We start from the raw sequence: 16,262 nt of genomic DNA, 5'->3' as shown, positions 1-16,262 counted from the left end.
CATTTCCACATGGCGATGTAGGGAGTGGGGACGACAAGATCAGACGTCGGAGTGTGGAGATCTATTGTCTGCATCTGTGCAAGCTTCCTTGCCTACCTCTCCAGAAGCAGGCAGAACAGCCTGTTCTGAGCTGTTCTGAGCAGCAGGCCCAGCCCAGGAAGGGAGGGTGAAGGGGGGTGGGGCCTGGGAAAGGCAGTGGCTCCTGGAGGCTGTGAGCTCACAGGCACAGCTCCAGCAGCTCTGAGCTCACCAATCCCTCCCCAGAGACTACCCAGCCCCCAGCCAACCCCCCTCCCCCGCGGGTCACGTGGCTGTAACCAGTCTCAGCCAGAGAGACAGCTAGTCTGAAGTTAATCAGCACTCAGTGAAGAGGCCCAGCCCAGCCTGGGGCTGGGAAGCCCGTGGCCCACCTCCAGCCCACCCTTCCATTACCAAGATCCTCTCCTCTGGGTGTTCACTCACAGAAGGTACTACCCCAGAAAAACAAATCTATGCTCTGCCCTGTAAATACCATTTCTAGGTATTTAGCTTAGAAAAATAATCAGAGGCAGACCCAAAATGCATGTAAAAGAGGGCTGAAAAATTGGAAACAACTCCAGGTGCACTACAAGATGACCATTCCGTCTTTACAGTCACGGCACAGGCACACTTAGCTGCATCTACAGAACCTGGGAAATGCAGGACTGAGTGCACGTTTACGCCAATTCCACACAGACATGCTTTGTGCGTAAAAGACACATGTAGGAAATATTCAGATGAAGTCTCTGTTATCCAGCTTGCCTCAGCCCACTTGACTTATTTTTAATTCATTCATCCCTTAAAGCAAATGAGTTTTAATCCTTTAGGCCATGTATAGCTCCAGTTTTTAATAACATGTTTGTACACATAAGCGGATTCTTTTGGTGTGTATGAACGTTTATAAATGTGTATATGTATGTTTTCTTGTGGATGGGTGCATACGGATGCATACGAATGTATATGGAAGCTCAAATTTGAAGTCACTTGTCTTCATCAATCACCCTCTATTTATTTACTGAGGCAGGGGCGCCCACATGATCCCAGAGCTCATGGGTCAGCGAGTCTAGCTAGCCAGCTTGCCTGGGAAATCTCATCTCTGCCTCCTGAGTGCTGGGATGATGCCAGACTCACTTGCCTGGTGCTGGGATGATGCCAGATGCACTCGCCTGGCTCTACATGGCTTGTGGGGATGCAAACTTCAGTCCTCACACTTGGATGATTAGGGCTTCACCCACTGGGCCACCTCACCAGCCCAAGATTATAGTTTTTAAAAATGATTTTAAAGGTTTATTTTTTGTGTATGAATGAGAGTTCTGCCTGCATGTGTGTCTGCATCATGCGTGTCCGGTGCTTACAGGGGTGAGAAGAGGTGGTCATATTACCGGGAACTGTAAATACCGATGGTTGTGAGCCAACCTATAGGTCCTGGGAACCAAATTTGGATCCTCGGCAAGACCAACCAGCTCTCTTAACCACTGTGCAATCTCTCCATTCCCCGAGATTATAATTTTAATGGTGTTTATCATGGAGTTATTGGATTAAGCATTGTGATTTTTATGTGATATTTTACGTATCTGAAGTTTGTTATAAAATATGTATTACTGAAGTATAATTAGAAAATGTCACTACTGAGAAACATGACAAAAGGACAGGAAGTGAGTGTTACTATACTTTTAAAACAAAACAACAAGGACAGCTCCAGGCTGCTCACCGTCCCTCACCTGCCGAAGCATCCTGAAGGACAAGGTCCCCCAGTGCAGGCCAGTCTGTGTTCAACCGCTTCACCAGCTTGTAGGCATTCACAGGATGAGCCAGGTAGCCCTCGGGGTCGGCAGCTGACCTGCTGGTCAGGGCTTCCATCTTGCTGGCCCAGCTGCAGAACCAAAGGAAAAAGTGACTACCACACCCACCCACACAGGGTGCTCATTTCCCTCGTGAGGTCCAGGGCTCTTTCATCAAGAGATGATAAAACATGAATATAGTACCTTCCTAGATACTTCTAGCCCTTAATCTAGGTAAGAGCTGGGAACTCTCATGTAAATTAAAAAGAAGGCAAAAGAGATGGTAGCTTCCTGACCCCCCCGTACTCAGCATAAGTTAACTGTAGGTCAACTCCCCAGGTCACCTCTCAATGACTTCCTCTTACACCTTGGATGGGCTGGGGAAGAGGAGCAGCAGGGATGACTTAGTGTGGGGTCTTAGGACATTGAACACCTCTTAATCTTGGCGAGCTTGGCTTCCTCCACAAGGATGTACTCCTTCAGAGACTGTACCAGGTCCTTCTCTGCGTAAATCAGGTCAGTCATGTGCCCTACAGGAGAGAAGCATGGGCCAGTGAGAAATGGATGAGGAATGGCTTATGGCAATTACCAGTACAGAAGTGAGTGCTCCCGCCCAGTATATGCCAGTAAACGAGGAATCACAGGGACTGGTAGTTAAAGGGGCCTATTCATTCACACGCCGTGACCCCCGACTTCAGGAAGATAGAAGCAATGTGTCAAGAAGATGCCTGGGCAAAGCGCACGTGCACTGGGAACGACTTTAGGAGAAGTTCTAAATCTCTTGGTCCCCTTGTCAGCCAGCTGGTCCTGTCAAAGGGGCATGGATATCTAGGGGTGCATCACATGGAAATCAGCTCTTAACCTTCAGTTGAAAAGGAGAGAATCTGGTCCTTGGAACAGAGACTGTCCATTGCATAGACCGGCCTTTTGCCAAGGACTGAAAAAGACCTGAAAGCTACTTGCAGTCTGCACTTCCAGAGAGGAGAGTCCAATTCAGAAAGCTGCCTCCCAAGATGCATGTTCATCAGGATCTCCTGGGGGTGCAGGGGTCAGGGATAGGGGGAGCCTTTGTAAGTTCCATTCTCCCTGGACTGGTCAAAATCAATGACTAGACTATCCCACCCTGAACGAACCTCAGGCAACAGCCCCTTGCACTTAGCTGAGGGCTGCTTAGGTAGACTAGAGTTCTGTTGCCACATACCAATGGAGGTGAAGAATTCTGCCTGCACCCAGCTCAGGACACCGAACCAGGGCATCAGCAACACTGACACCTGGAGCTTCATAACTGGAAAGGGCAGTACCTGCAAGGCATTCAGGAGCAGTTATCAGGTCAACGCGGTGGAAAGACATGGGTGGTGTATGCCTGGAAACTCAGACTGGAAACTCAGACTGGGTTAGGAGGGACAAAGTTCAAGGCCGCCTGAACTGCATACCAAGACCCTGCGAGAAGACAAATCCATACACGCTGTGCACATACATAAACGCACACTCAAAGATGTCACTAAATAAGGCATTCGGGATCACCCAGGGGATGGGCCAGAACATGGAACCAGAGACATGTGCTCACTTACGGCCCTTGCCTCAGTTTTGTTTTATTCTGTTTTCCTTTTTGGAGACAAGGTCTCATTTTGGAGCCCGGGATGGCCTGGAAGTCACAATCTTCCCGCCTCAGCCTCCCAGTTGCTAAGATTATAAATGTATACACCTGACTTCCCACCTAGCCCTGTTTCTTACTTTCTAATACCCATGCCAGGTTAGTGCCAAGAGCCACATGGAGGAGGAGCCAATTCACAGAGTTGGTTCCCAAGACGTCAAGATCATCATCGGGATCTCAGGAGGGGAAGAAGAACCTCTGCAAGCTCCACTCTCCCCAAACCAGTGATGGAGGCCATGGTATCCCAACGTGAAAGTGGCCTCCGGCAGTGAACTCCCTTTGTACATGGACTGAGGGTTGCCCACACAGAGAAGGGTCCCGTTGCCACATATCAATAGAGGCAAAGGATTCAAGAACCTGGATTCCGACCATAAGGAAGTGATAATAGGGAAGAGACAGTGACAAAAAAAATGAGATAACATGGCCAGGGTAACCAAGCAAACTGACTGTACAGAGTCGACAGTCAGCAGAAGAGGAAAACTGACCTCTTCCAGTCTGCACCTGCCTCCGAGTGGCAATTCTGAGCAGACACGGCTCTCCCTGTACTGAGACACTCCCTACTCATTCACAAGCATTTACTTACAACCCAGAGATTCCAGGCAGCAAGCTAGGTGCTCAGGATACAAAGGTGAATCAGTCTCACACAGTCAAAACACTGGGGCTGGGCTGCTGACATGAGGATGAAGCCAGCTACTGCCTTCTCATCCGACTAGAAATAGACACAGTTCTGAGAGACGCAGCAGCAACCTGGGACAAGCTTCGCTGGCAGCCGGCCTAAGTCCACAGTGGGGCCTTCAGACATGTCTCCCTATCCAGCCATGCAGCCCAGAACGTGCGGAAAGGCCACCACCCAGCTGAACCTTGCCTGTTCTTCCTCTTCTTGTTCCAACTAAGCCAAGTCTCTGGAATGGCTCAGATGGAAATTTACTATCAGATGGAAAGCAAAGAAAATAGAGAAGGCAAAAATGCCAAAAGAAAAAAAAGTAGGAAAATCTTAGAGTTGGGAGGCTCTCTGATGTGGAGGGCCAGCCAACTGCCCCTCAGAGTAGGGGTGATTCTCTGCCCAAGCAGGAGACCAGACCAGATCTGGATGAAGTAGGGGCTGCATGGAGCTCCCTGCTGTGTGGCCAGTTACAACTCTACCTAGTCAGAAATCAGGCAGCATAGTCAGGAAACCAGAAAGCCTCTTCATGCCTTTCAAATACCACCCACAGTCCATACCTGAGAGCAACCAGGTTTCTTTACTACATGAATGCCAGCTGTTCTTTCTCTGGAATGTGCTGCCTGGCTTAGATGAGTCCATCCACAGCCTCAAAAAAGCACACGTGGGCTTTAGGCAACAACTTACCAAGTGCCTTCAAAGTCCTGTTCTGGCAGGGGAGATGGGTTTGAAAGCCCTGTTGGTCCAGAGAACTGGGCACCCCCAGGCAAACCATTCTCAGGTTGCCACACTGACACTTCCATTCCAAGCAGGGACATCTGCTCATCTCTTCTGACCCCAGGGCCCCTGAACTCGAAAGGTTTCATATAAAAAGTCACCTAACTTGGGTCAGGTGAGAGGAGGTACTTAGCCTGAGTACAGCGGCTCTCTACAGTTTGGAGAATGTCAGCCCTTCATTAGAGCTATACCCAGCACTCACCCAGGACAGAAAAAGTGAGAATTCATGTGTCTGGCCAGGGCCAGTTCTGCCAAAAGCCTTCCCAGGAGCCCCCAGGAATCCGTGAAGAACAATCCAGGAGGTGGTCATGGTCAAATCTCATTTTATGAAACACAGCACCAAATAAGAACACTGCTGAGCATTGAGCTGCATCTCAGGGTTTAGAATAAAGTCTATCTAGCAGCAAGCACCCAGGGAAGTATTCTTCATCAGATTTGTCCAGACAAAATACAACTAAAGAGTTTACACATTGTACAGTAGATTAATATAAGCTAAATAACAATAAACACTGTATGAATATCAACATAGAGAGATCAAAGCAGCCTGGCAAAGGCCAGCCCCCAATAATACATTATGCTCCATGTTTTGAGAGGAAAAAAAATTATGTAGGAATGCATGTAAGAAAGAATTATACTCTAACTGTATCTTGGTGGCATGATTTTATTTGTCTTTTTATCTTTGTTTTCTTGATCTTTCTACAAGACATTCTATTAGAATTTCTTAAAAATATATAATTTTGTAGTATGTTTAATATGTAAAGGAAACAAAGTAGGACATTCTCAACTGAACTCCAAAGGGGCCTTGGCAATCGCAGTGTCTGGACCCCTGTGGGGAGGTCTTGCAAAGCTTGCCAATGTCCCAGTGACAGTAATTCACCCACCAGGCAACTGGCACCATTTTTCAGCACAGCGATTCCAAGACACACAAGCAGAGGTCCCGCAGCGAGCCTGCTCTTTGGAAAGTACATTTATAACCTGGCCAAGTAGCCATGAAAAGATGTTTCCAGCTGCAAACCAGCAGCGTCCTCAGCTTCTCCCCTTACCTCATCGGGGAAAGACCCTCTGCCAAGCTCCCAGCTGCAGCCCAAACACTACAGCTTGCGCTTTCACAAAGCATTTAACAGCCTAGAGACTGAACATGAGTTTGTAAATAGGTCTTGCCTGGCACTGGGCAAAATGCTGTTTGCCTTCAGGGGAGGGATAACTGCCCCCAACAGGACTGACTCTTCAACCTCCTTTTCCACCATGGCTCTGCCTGCTGCACTATGGCTAACTCGAGGCTGGCAGAGCTGAGAGGACCCAGGTACTCTCCCAGTTGTGCACAGGTCCCAAGTGCTCCCACTACTGAAGAACACGGATGTCCGTACAGCCCCAGAAGTACACCCACGTCCAATTACAGAACATTGTGCCTCAGTCATCACCCTGGTCTACCTGTAGCACACCCTTCAGCCATGTAGGCCCCACCTGCTCTGACCTCTCCACCTCTGGACTGGCTTCCCTCCAACTCTGTTCTACCAAGTAGCCAGCAAAGCTTGCCAAAGCCCTCCCTTTGGCTCCCCATGACTAGCAAGACATGGTCCAAATACCTTAGCCCAAAGAGCCCTTGTAGCTCTGTGACCTGGCCCTGCTACCCTCTCCAGCCCCATTGCACCACCCCAGACTTCAAACTTTCAATGACTTCATGTGAAAAATATTTATCTTAACCAAGAGCCTTGTGAGAGCAAGATCTCTGCTCAGTGAAGCCAAATTATCTCCCCTCTCCCAAGAGTCCTCCTGAGTCTCATCTCTCAGTGTCCATTTAAGGAAGCACATAAAAAGATCAGTTAAGGGACTCTCTAGCCTTAGACCTGCAGCCCCATGGCTGTCAGAAGAGGAAATGGGAACTGAATGGGCTTGACAAGAATGCATGTGTCCGGTAAAGTACATCTGTCCTGACATCATCTCTCTGTTCAGTACATGAATGCTGAAAGCCTCCTGCTTCAATAACAGGGCAGTGTACTTACTAGCAGAGAAGCTGTCGAAAGTCCACATGCTAACACTGAGCTGGGTTCCCATCAGGACCTCCACAAACGGACAAGCTGAACTTAACTTACCAAAAATAAACTTCACCAAAAGATAAAAGGCATCCCTGCCACGCTACAGCCATGCCCTGGGCTCCAAACCATCGTATTCTCGCTTAGCCAGGGAGAAGACACTGTTGACCCAAGGTGATTCTCAGACTCCTCCCACTCCCTTTTGACTTGCCTCTCCAACAGCTACAGAGGGACCAGATCTCAGGCTCCTCCCACTCCCTCTCGACTTGCCTCTTCAATGGCTACAGAGGGAACAGACTAGGGAATGAGGGAACCTGAGCTGATGAAGGGTGACATATCAGTGGGAGTCGACACTTCCTCCAAACTCCTCCTGTAAGAAATCATCTACAGTCATGGAGTCCCCACAGAGCTTGCACACAGAAGTAGATAGACCCGAAATGGCTGAAGAGCCAACAGATCTCCACACAGAGGGGCCAGCTGGCTAAGGTACCCCCGGGTTGTTTCCCATTCTTCTCTCCTTTCCTCTCACCCCAGCTGCCCTGCAATACACTTCTCCAATAAGTATTAAGCACTTAAGCTCTGCCTCGGGCTCTGTTTTCTGGGAACCTAGTCTAAGATAACCACGGTTTATGTTTCCAAAGATCTTTCATTTCTACCATCTAATTCTCACAAAAACCTTGTAAGCCAGATAGTCATCTCTGCTCCAGATACAATACTCCTGCCTTGTCCATGAAGAATAGATTCCAAGAAGCCCAGTGCATGCCTAATACCACAGATAGTATCAAAACCCTGAGATGCTGCCTTTCTCGGAAAGTACATACCTATGATAAAGCTTAATTTAGGAATTAGACACAAGGAGAGATTGCCAACGGAACAAGGCGGAATAATTATAACAATGGACTGATGTGAAATGCCCAGTGCTGAATAGGTTACTTGAGCACTCTCACTGTTAATACTGTACAGTCCACCTGATAACTGGCTATAAAGGATGGAAGGACTAACAATGGGTAGTGTATACCACATGGATACACTAAGGAAGGAATGACACACTGGGAAGGCCAGCATAGAGTGACACGGAGTCCGTCACAGAACTTAGGAGAGCCTAGAGTTGTTATGTCTTCTGTTTTCCAATGACTATTTCACAGTGTGGTTGACCATGAATGATGAAAACTACACAAAGCAGGAATGAGGAGAAACAGTACTGTAAACCACATAAGAAGAACCACCCACCGAGGCTGCTGAAGGCACGTCAGCAAGCTAAGCTTCCCCAGCGAAGGCCCCTCCTGTAAGACACACTGATACCATCCTATCTTACTCAGTAACTGTCATAGCACCTGTGCCTTCCCAAGACTGCGAATCCACACTGCACTCAGATTGAAAACTTGATCACAGATGTCTAAAGATTCACAGATTAAGAAGCCCATGACATCCGTACTTGGAGGCCACCAGGAAAAGGAAAGTTCTTGGAGGAAAAGTAACGACACCATTCCCTGAATTCAAGCCGGAGTCACTTCTACTGGACATGTCACACATTATCACCCAGGGAGCAGGCATGCCTGCCATGGAGTCAGAAAGACCTAGAGTTAAACCCTAGCTCCAACTGTCATTTCCTGGCGTTGTAACCTTGGAGTCCTGGACTTTTTGATCCTTAGTTTTTTTTTCGTTTATACAACGGAGACCATCCTTAGGACCTATACTTGTTAGTTCTGTGAACTGAATTAGACGACACACGCCAGCAAGCTGTCAATCATTGAGCTGAGTTTGACCAATCATCAGAACCAACCGAGAGAATCACAGGAACTCAAGGGGACCTGAAGTGGACAGTTGCTCAGCCCAAGTTAGTGGCTCTTCGAGTGAGGAAGGCCCATACAAAGAGGCAGTGAAGAAACAAGAAAATGTCAGAAGGTGAGTGATGTCTGGGTCCCAGGAATGCCAGGAGAGATGACATATTCAATTCAGGGGAGACTGGAAACAGGTGCCACCAAAGTATGCAACACTTGGAGGTGACCCTGGAATTGACCAATCACAGGCCCCAAAGCTCACCAAAAAAAGGTTCCCTGGCAAAAGACAGGGAGCAGAACCAATACTCCAAAAATCTCTTATAGTTCTATGCTTCTGACCTGCTCATTCCAGTCTCCCACAAGTACCAGGCCTTGGGGTCTCCACCACTCCCTGGCTCCCAGGAATGCCAGGTACAGAGCAAACAATCTCTAGCCAGCACTTACCAAGAAGTCTGGAGCAGAGGCTGACCTGCACCAGGCTCAAACAGATCCTATCAGGGTCAGGAAAATCACTATCCACACACAAAAGCCTCTGCCCTGCCATGGCACCGGCGGAACAAAACCCCCGCTTCTCGAAAAAGCCCAGTCTGACCTTCTCATCCTGCTCTGCTCTCGCTGAGAAGGAAAACTGTCTGTCTATCCTTCACTCCACATCCCCAGCACAAACCCCACAGACCACAGGACTCAGTAATTCCCTTTGCTCTGGGATACGCTGGTGCCCCACCCTCAGGTACTTCAAAGGTCTAAATGACTAGATTTGAATGATGGTTCTCAAAGTTGAAGCCTCTTTCCAGGACTCTGCTGGTCCTTCCCGTGCCTGCATTGCACCATTTGCTGTCAACCTCCATCTGCATAAAATTAAGCTCTTGACAGATCCCAGAAGCCAGGGACACACCCCCCAGGCCTCTGCACACTATCGGCCAACGTGGCCATAAGTCAGCCAAGGCCTTCGGTCCAGCCTCAAACCCTCCCAAGGATGTGGGAGGATGCAGTCAAAAATGGAAGCTTTCTCAGCAGAGAAGGAAACCCTCCATTCCCTCACTCCACGCAGTCCCCAGAGCTGCAGGCCCTCAGTCTCCCCCTGATGAGCACCCACACTAGGGCTCCTCCCTAGGCTCTAGGCAGCTGCCAGGGCTAAACAGCAATCTCAGAGAGCTTATGAGCTGCCTGTGGGCAAAAAGAGCTCCTCCTCCACCTCCTCTCTTCTCCCTCATTCAAACCCCAGGCCCAGTCTAATCAGATATGAAGCTATTCAAGGAACAACCCACAGTCCATTGTACGCAGTCCAATCTATAGATAAGTAAGTCACTCTGCATCACCTCTCTGCAGAGCCCGTGACAATGTGGAGGGACACCCAAAGGCCACACACAATGCTTCAGTTGAGTTGTCACTGTATCTGCCTGCTGAGCTCTGACGGTAATAAGGAGGATCAATATGACAGAATCTTCAGGCTAGGGCCTCCAGCCAACTCACTCCATCCTTGCGACGTGGCTTCACTGGTTGGGCCACACAGTGGACAAGCTCGTGTGAGGACAAGAAGGCCCAAGAAGAAAAGAATCCAAAGGTCAAACATTCTGTACATGGAGAGGAGCCGAGAGGCTGGGCCTTGAGGCACACACAGAACCATATCGAGAGACTACACCCTGGACACTTCAGAGGCAGTGGAGATACAGGCCAGAGGAAATCCTGGTCAACTGAACAGGACACTCAACCATGGGCTGACTTGGATGTGATATAAATTCAGAACAAGCAACAGCTTGCAAAAATCACCCTATAAATTCTGAGCTAGACAATAGACCTCTGCAAAGCCGAGAACGTTGGAGGATGCCAGAAGCTGCAAAGTGGTGCACTGGGACCCTGCTCTTAGGACCAGGAAGCTCTTCCAACAGGAGGGATAAGGTGTCAGTAACGAGATGGCCTGCATTAAGAAGCAAAATCCTTAAAGTGTCATTCTTCAGGGTAAGGATCCACTGTGTGGCCCAGTCAGGGAAGCCACGTCGCAAGGATGGAGTGAGTTGGCTGGAGGCCTTTCCCCAATGATTCTCTTGTACTGAGACTCCTTAACGTGTTGAGAGTGCAGCAGAGTTGCTGTAGGGAACAATTCAATGATCTCCTTCAGCATAGTAAATGACGCATTAGAACACAGATGACAGGAAGACCCACCTGTACTTCCCAGTAAAAACCTGCGACAGAAGTACCCAGATCCATGCTCACCTTGCAAGGGCTCAATGGACTTTCATCATGCAGATCTCTCACTGCTTGTGGGTGGGGCCCTTGGACAGCTATTCCCTAAAGCGGCCCAAAACCGTTACCTTGATTCCACTAGTGTACCACAAACGTGATACTGGCCCAAGCTTGCGGCCACTCATAAGTGAGCCTCCCACGCCAGCCCATGTCTCCTGTCCGGAAGCATCCAGACATCTACCAAGTCCACACAGCTCAAACTCCACACTAACTCAGTACTTACCTTGCCGATGCTCTGGACCTGAACTTTCTGAGTCTTCCTTTCTGCCTGCCTCAGTCCTTGAAAGTCTCCAGGCACAGAGAATGCTCTATTTGTTGAATCAGTCAGCCAATCGCCACCGGTCTCTGAAACTACTCAGGGAAAACATCAGAGGTTCGGTTCGACAAGGATGTCTTCTGACAGATAGGAGGAGAGTTTCTGATTTAAGAGCCCATAAAACTGGCAGCGACCAAGCTGGTCCTTGCCAGGGTTGGGAGCCAGGGGTCTTCCTCATCCTAAGCAGCGCCGCCTCCGGGGCCAGGCGGGCGCCTCCGCCTTAGATCGGGGTGGGGGGGACCCCGGGGTCAGGCCGCCCCTTCCCGGGAGCCTGAACCGACAGGCCCGCCAAGTGTCCTGTCCGGCCCGGCCTAGTAGTACCGGCAGGAAGGGCACCGCTGACCTCACCGCCCTAACCCTGGTAAGGGACGCGGGCGGGACAGGAACCCAGGCGGGTGCAGAATCAGGGCGCCGGACGCGGGGCACGGGGCTGAGGGACCCCGGATCCAGCTCCCGGCTCCGCGCAGAGAAGAACGCACCGCCCGGCCACCCGGACCCGAGCCCAGCCGGGCGACGACCCTGCGGACCCGCGCTCACCTGAACACGCGCAGCAAGCCGGCGTTTCCAGAACCTCCCGCGGCGTCGCCCAGGCGCTTTCGGCTCCGCCCTCGTCACAGTCTCCGCCCGCTTGAGCCTCCGCCACGTCCCCACCTCCCGCCCCCCGGGCCCGCCCGGGCCTGGCTCCAAGCCACTGGAGCCTTCGGGAAGGCCCGAGCCGCCCGCCACGCGCTGCACGTATGCGATGCACGCCTCCTTGCGCCGCATGGGACCCGCACCGGGGGCGGCGCCCCCATCCCAGCCTGCTCCAGCCCTCTGTGGTCCCACCACCCCCACATCCATCACCACGGGCAAATTGCAGGAGGCTGGCGTCACTAAGATCAGGAATTGAGTATCCCGGGAGGGGAGTGGATGGAGGAAAAAGACAAGGGTCTGAGGTGTCAGCGCACCTCATCTCTCCAGATGTCCCCTCTCCAAAGCGTAACTGCTTCTCTGAGGGGCTCAGGCTAGCCAGGCTATGGCTCTTCTGGAAATGTGAGAAGTTGCCATAGCCTGGAGCATCTCATCCTAGGGCCAACCTATGGCTTAAAACACAGGCCAATGAGATTGGACACCTCAACCAGCTCTGTCTGAGACACAGACAGTAAAGACAGGGAAGCAGCCGACCTCGATCTGAACTGAAGGATGCTCTGGCAGCTGAGCAGGTTCCCACGCCTGCCCTGTAAGCTTGCTTCTCCATGAATGAGGGGAAGCAGTCTGAGAATCTCATCAGGGAGCAGAGCCCAGAACGGAGATGCCCAGCCTGTGGGACTGTGCCTGGAGTTTGGTGTGGATTCCCTATAATGGCATGGGGCCAGGCAGACGGCCCAGACTAGGAAAGACAGACACACAGAAACAACTCAGAAAATACTACCTGGCCACTTGTCCGTGTCTGTGGCAGCTACCAGCCAATAGCCCAGTTGAAACCTGCACAAACCTTTCTGCATCTGCTATGCCACAGAAAGTACAGTTTGCCCAGATCCTCAGATCCTTCCCATGCCCGCCCACTTCTCTTTCCGAAGTGGTCCTCCTTCTCCTCCTCCTCCAACCCCTCCTCCTCCTCCTCTTACTCCTCCTCCTCCTCCCCCTCTCCACAGGATCTTTCCCATTGGCCTATAAATACCTTCAAGCCATGGCTATGGAAACATAACCCTCACCCCACTCTACCACCTACTGTGCATCTCTCCTTGGCCAACCAAGCAAGCAAAGTCCATCTTCTTGGCCTATCTCTCAGGCCTTCTAGCTCCACAACAACCCCAAACAATTACTGTATTATGTTTATTGCTTCACCTTTGATAAATCACCCTTACATGGTGTATGCTCTTTTTTATTTTTTTTAATTATTATCTTTAATCTTTTTTTTTCAGTCCAGTCGTTATCCCCCATCCATTCTGACCTCCTCATCCCATTCCTTGTCCCCCGTCTCCAAGAGGATGTCCCCACACCCCCACACAACCCCACACTCCACCAGGCCTCCCATTCCCTGGGGCCTCAAGTCTCCTCAAGAGTTAGGTGTGTCTTCTCTCACTGAGGCCAGACCAGGCAGTCCTCTGCTGAATATGTGTCAGGGGCCTCAGACCCGCTAGTCTGTGCTGACTGGTTAGTGCCTGAGAGATCTCCGAGGACCAGGTTTGTTGAGACTGCTGGTCTTCCTATGGGGCTGCCCTCCTCCTCAACTTCTTCCAGCCTTTCCCTAATTAAACCACAGGGCCCCAAACTTCAGACCATTGGTTGGGTGTATCTGCTTCTGTCTTAGTCAACTGCTTGTTGGGCCTCTCAGAGGATAACCATGCTAGGCTCCTGTCTGTAAATACAACATAGCATCAGTAATAGTGTCAGCCTCCCCTTGAGATCTGTCCCAATTTGGACCTGTCACTAGACAGCCTTTCCCCTCAGTCTTTTCTTCAGTTTTGTCCCTGCAGTTCTTTTAGACAGGAATAATTCTGAGTCAGAGCTTTTGACCATGGGATGGCAAGCCCATCCCTCCACTTAATGCTTTGTTTTTCTACTGGAGGTGGACTATACAAGTTCCCTCTCCCCACTGTCTGGCATTTCATCTAAGGTCCCTTCCTTTAAGTCCTGAGAGTCTCTCACTTCCCAGGTCTCTGGTACATTCTAGAAGGTTGCCCACCTCCCACCTCCAGAGGTTGTATATTTACACTCATTCTGCTGGCCTTCTGAGCTTTACTCTTGTTCCCCTCCCCCATGCCTGATCATGTTCCCTTCCTCCCTTCCCCTCCCCCTTCCCTCTCCCATCCAGTTCCTTCCCTCCCTCTGCCCTGTGGTTTCTTCTCTCTCCCTAGTAGGATTGAAGCATCCTCACTTGTTAGTCTTCATGAGTTCTGTGGATTGTTTCCTGGGTATTCTGTGCTTTTGGGGGCTAATATCCACTTATTAGTGAGTACATACCATGCATGTCCTTTGGGGTCTGAGATATCTCACTCAGGATAATATTTTTTAGTTCCATCCATTTGCTTGCAAAATTCATGATGTAATTGTTCTTAATAGCTGAATAATATTCTGTTGTGTAAATGAACCACATTTTCTATATCCATTCTTCTAGTGTGGGACATCTGGGTTGTTTCCAGCTTCTGTTTTTCACAAATAAGGCCACTACGAACATAGTGGAACATGTGCCCTTGGGTATGGGGCATCTTTTGGGTATATGACCAGGAGTGGTATATATAACTGGGTTTTCAAGTAGTTCTATTTCCAATTTTCTGAGGAACCTCCAGATTGATTTCCAGAGTGGTTGTACCAGCTTGCAATCCCACCAGCAATGGAAAAGTATTTCTCTTTCTCTGCATTCTTTCCAACATATGCTGTCACATGAGTTTTTGACCTTAGCCATTCTGATTGGTGTAAGGTGGTATCTCAGGGTCATTTTGATTTGCATTTCCCTGATCACTAAGGACTTTGAACATTTCTTTAAGTGCTTCTCGGCCATTTGAGATTCCTCTGTTGTGAATTCTCTGTTTAGTTCTATATCCCATTTTTTGATTGTGTTGTTTGGTTTTTTGGAGGTTAGCTTCTTGAGTTCTTTATATATTTTGGATATTAGCTCTCTATCGGATGTGGGTTAGTTAAGTTTTTTTCACAATCTGTAGGTTGTTGATTTGTCCTATTGATTTTGTCCTTTGCCTTTCAGAAGCTTTCCAGTTTCATGAGGTCCCATTTATCAATTCCCAATCTTAGAGCCTGAGCTATTGGAGTTCTGCTTAGGAAATCCACCCCTCCCCATGCCCATGAGTTCGAAGCTCTTTTCCACTTTCTCTTCTGTTTAGATTCAGTGTATCTGGTTTTTTGTCAAGGTCCTTGATCCACTTGGATTTGAGCTTTATACAAGGTGACAAATATGGATCTATTTTCATTTTTCTACATACAGACAGACAGCTAGACCAGCACCATTTATTGAAGATGTTTTCCTTTGCATATTTTTGGCTTCTTTGTCAAAGAGCAACTGTCCATAAATGTGTGGTTTTATTTCTGGGTCTTCAATTCTATTCCGTTATCAACCTGTCTGTCTCTGTACCAATACAATGCAGTTTTTATCACTATTGCTCTGTGGTATAGCTTGAGGTCAGGGATGGTGATTCCCCCAAAAGTATTTTTATTGTTAACAATTGTTTTCACTATCCTGTTTTGTTGTTGTTGTTGTTGTTTTTCCATATGAAATTGAAAATTGTTCTTTCCATGTCTTTGAAGAATTAGTTTGGAATTTTGATGAAGATTGTGTTGAATCTTTTGGTAGGATGGACATTTTTACTATGTTAATCCTACCAATCCATGAGTAATCTCTCCATTTTCTGAGGTCTTCTTCAATTTCTTTCTTGAGAGAGTTGAAGTTCTTGTCATACAGATCTTTCAAATTTGGTTGGAGTTACCAAGATACCAAGATATTTTATATTATATTATCTGTGACTATTGTGAAGGGTGTTGTTTCCCTTTTTTCTCAGCCCATTTATCATTTGTGTAAAGGGGGGCTATTGATTTGTTTGAGTTAATTTTATATCTGGCCATTTTGCTAAAGTTATTTATCAGCTGTAGAAGTTCTCTGGTAAATTTTTGGGTTTGCTCATGTATACTATCATATCATCTGCAAATAGTGATACCCTGACTTCTTCTTTGCCAATTTGTATCCCCTTGATCTCCTTTTGTTGTCTTATTGCTCTGACTAGAACTTCAAGTACTATATTGAATAGGTTGGGGGAGAGTGGGTATCCTTGTCTTATCCCTGATTTTAGTGGGATTGCTTCAAGTATCTGTCTATTTAACTTGATATTGGCTGCTGGTTTGCTGTATATTGCTTTTATCATGTTTAACTATGGGCCTTGAGTTCCTGATCTCTCCAATATGTTTAACATGAAGAAGTGTTGTATCCCGAGCTTTTGTCCCCGCCGGCAAGAACACACTCAGGACAACCGGAATCTTCTGCAGCAAAGCTTTATTGCTTACTTCTC

The 16,262-nt window shown here is 48.7% G+C and overlaps 1 protein-coding gene across 4 annotated transcripts in view; it reads right to left on the bottom strand.

Moving 5' to 3' along the window:
* P4ha2 (prolyl 4-hydroxylase subunit alpha 2) overlaps window positions 1-11,914 on the bottom strand; it is a 30,347-nt gene extending 18,433 nt beyond the window's left edge. For 2 of the 4 annotated variants that reach the window (XM_021176423.1, XM_021176424.1), the window contains exons 1-5: window positions 11,803-11,914; window positions 11,173-11,300; window positions 3,001-3,100; window positions 2,233-2,329; window positions 1,740-1,891 (exon numbers count right to left, since the gene is read on the bottom strand). In XM_021176423.1, coding sequence (XP_021032082.1) covers window positions 1,740-1,891; window positions 2,233-2,329; window positions 3,001-3,082 — 331 coding nt within the window. In that variant the 5' untranslated portion in view covers window positions 3,083-3,100; window positions 11,173-11,300; window positions 11,803-11,914. Of the gene's footprint in view, window positions 1-1,739; window positions 1,892-2,232; window positions 2,330-2,747; window positions 2,834-3,000; window positions 3,101-11,172; window positions 11,301-11,802 lie in introns of those variants that run through there. The other 2 variants (XM_029484070.1, XM_029484069.1) reach the window with 2 other exon arrangements.
* Between the last annotated feature and the right edge of the window lie 4,348 nt (window positions 11,915-16,262).

The sequence above is a fragment of the Mus caroli genome, chromosome 11 (assembly GCF_900094665.2).
Source record: "Mus caroli chromosome 11, CAROLI_EIJ_v1.1, whole genome shotgun sequence".
NCBI lineage: Eukaryota > Metazoa > Chordata > Mammalia > Rodentia > Muridae > Mus > Mus caroli.
The sequence above is the reverse complement of the archived record's forward strand: the minus strand, read 5'-3'. Positions and strand labels throughout refer to the sequence as shown.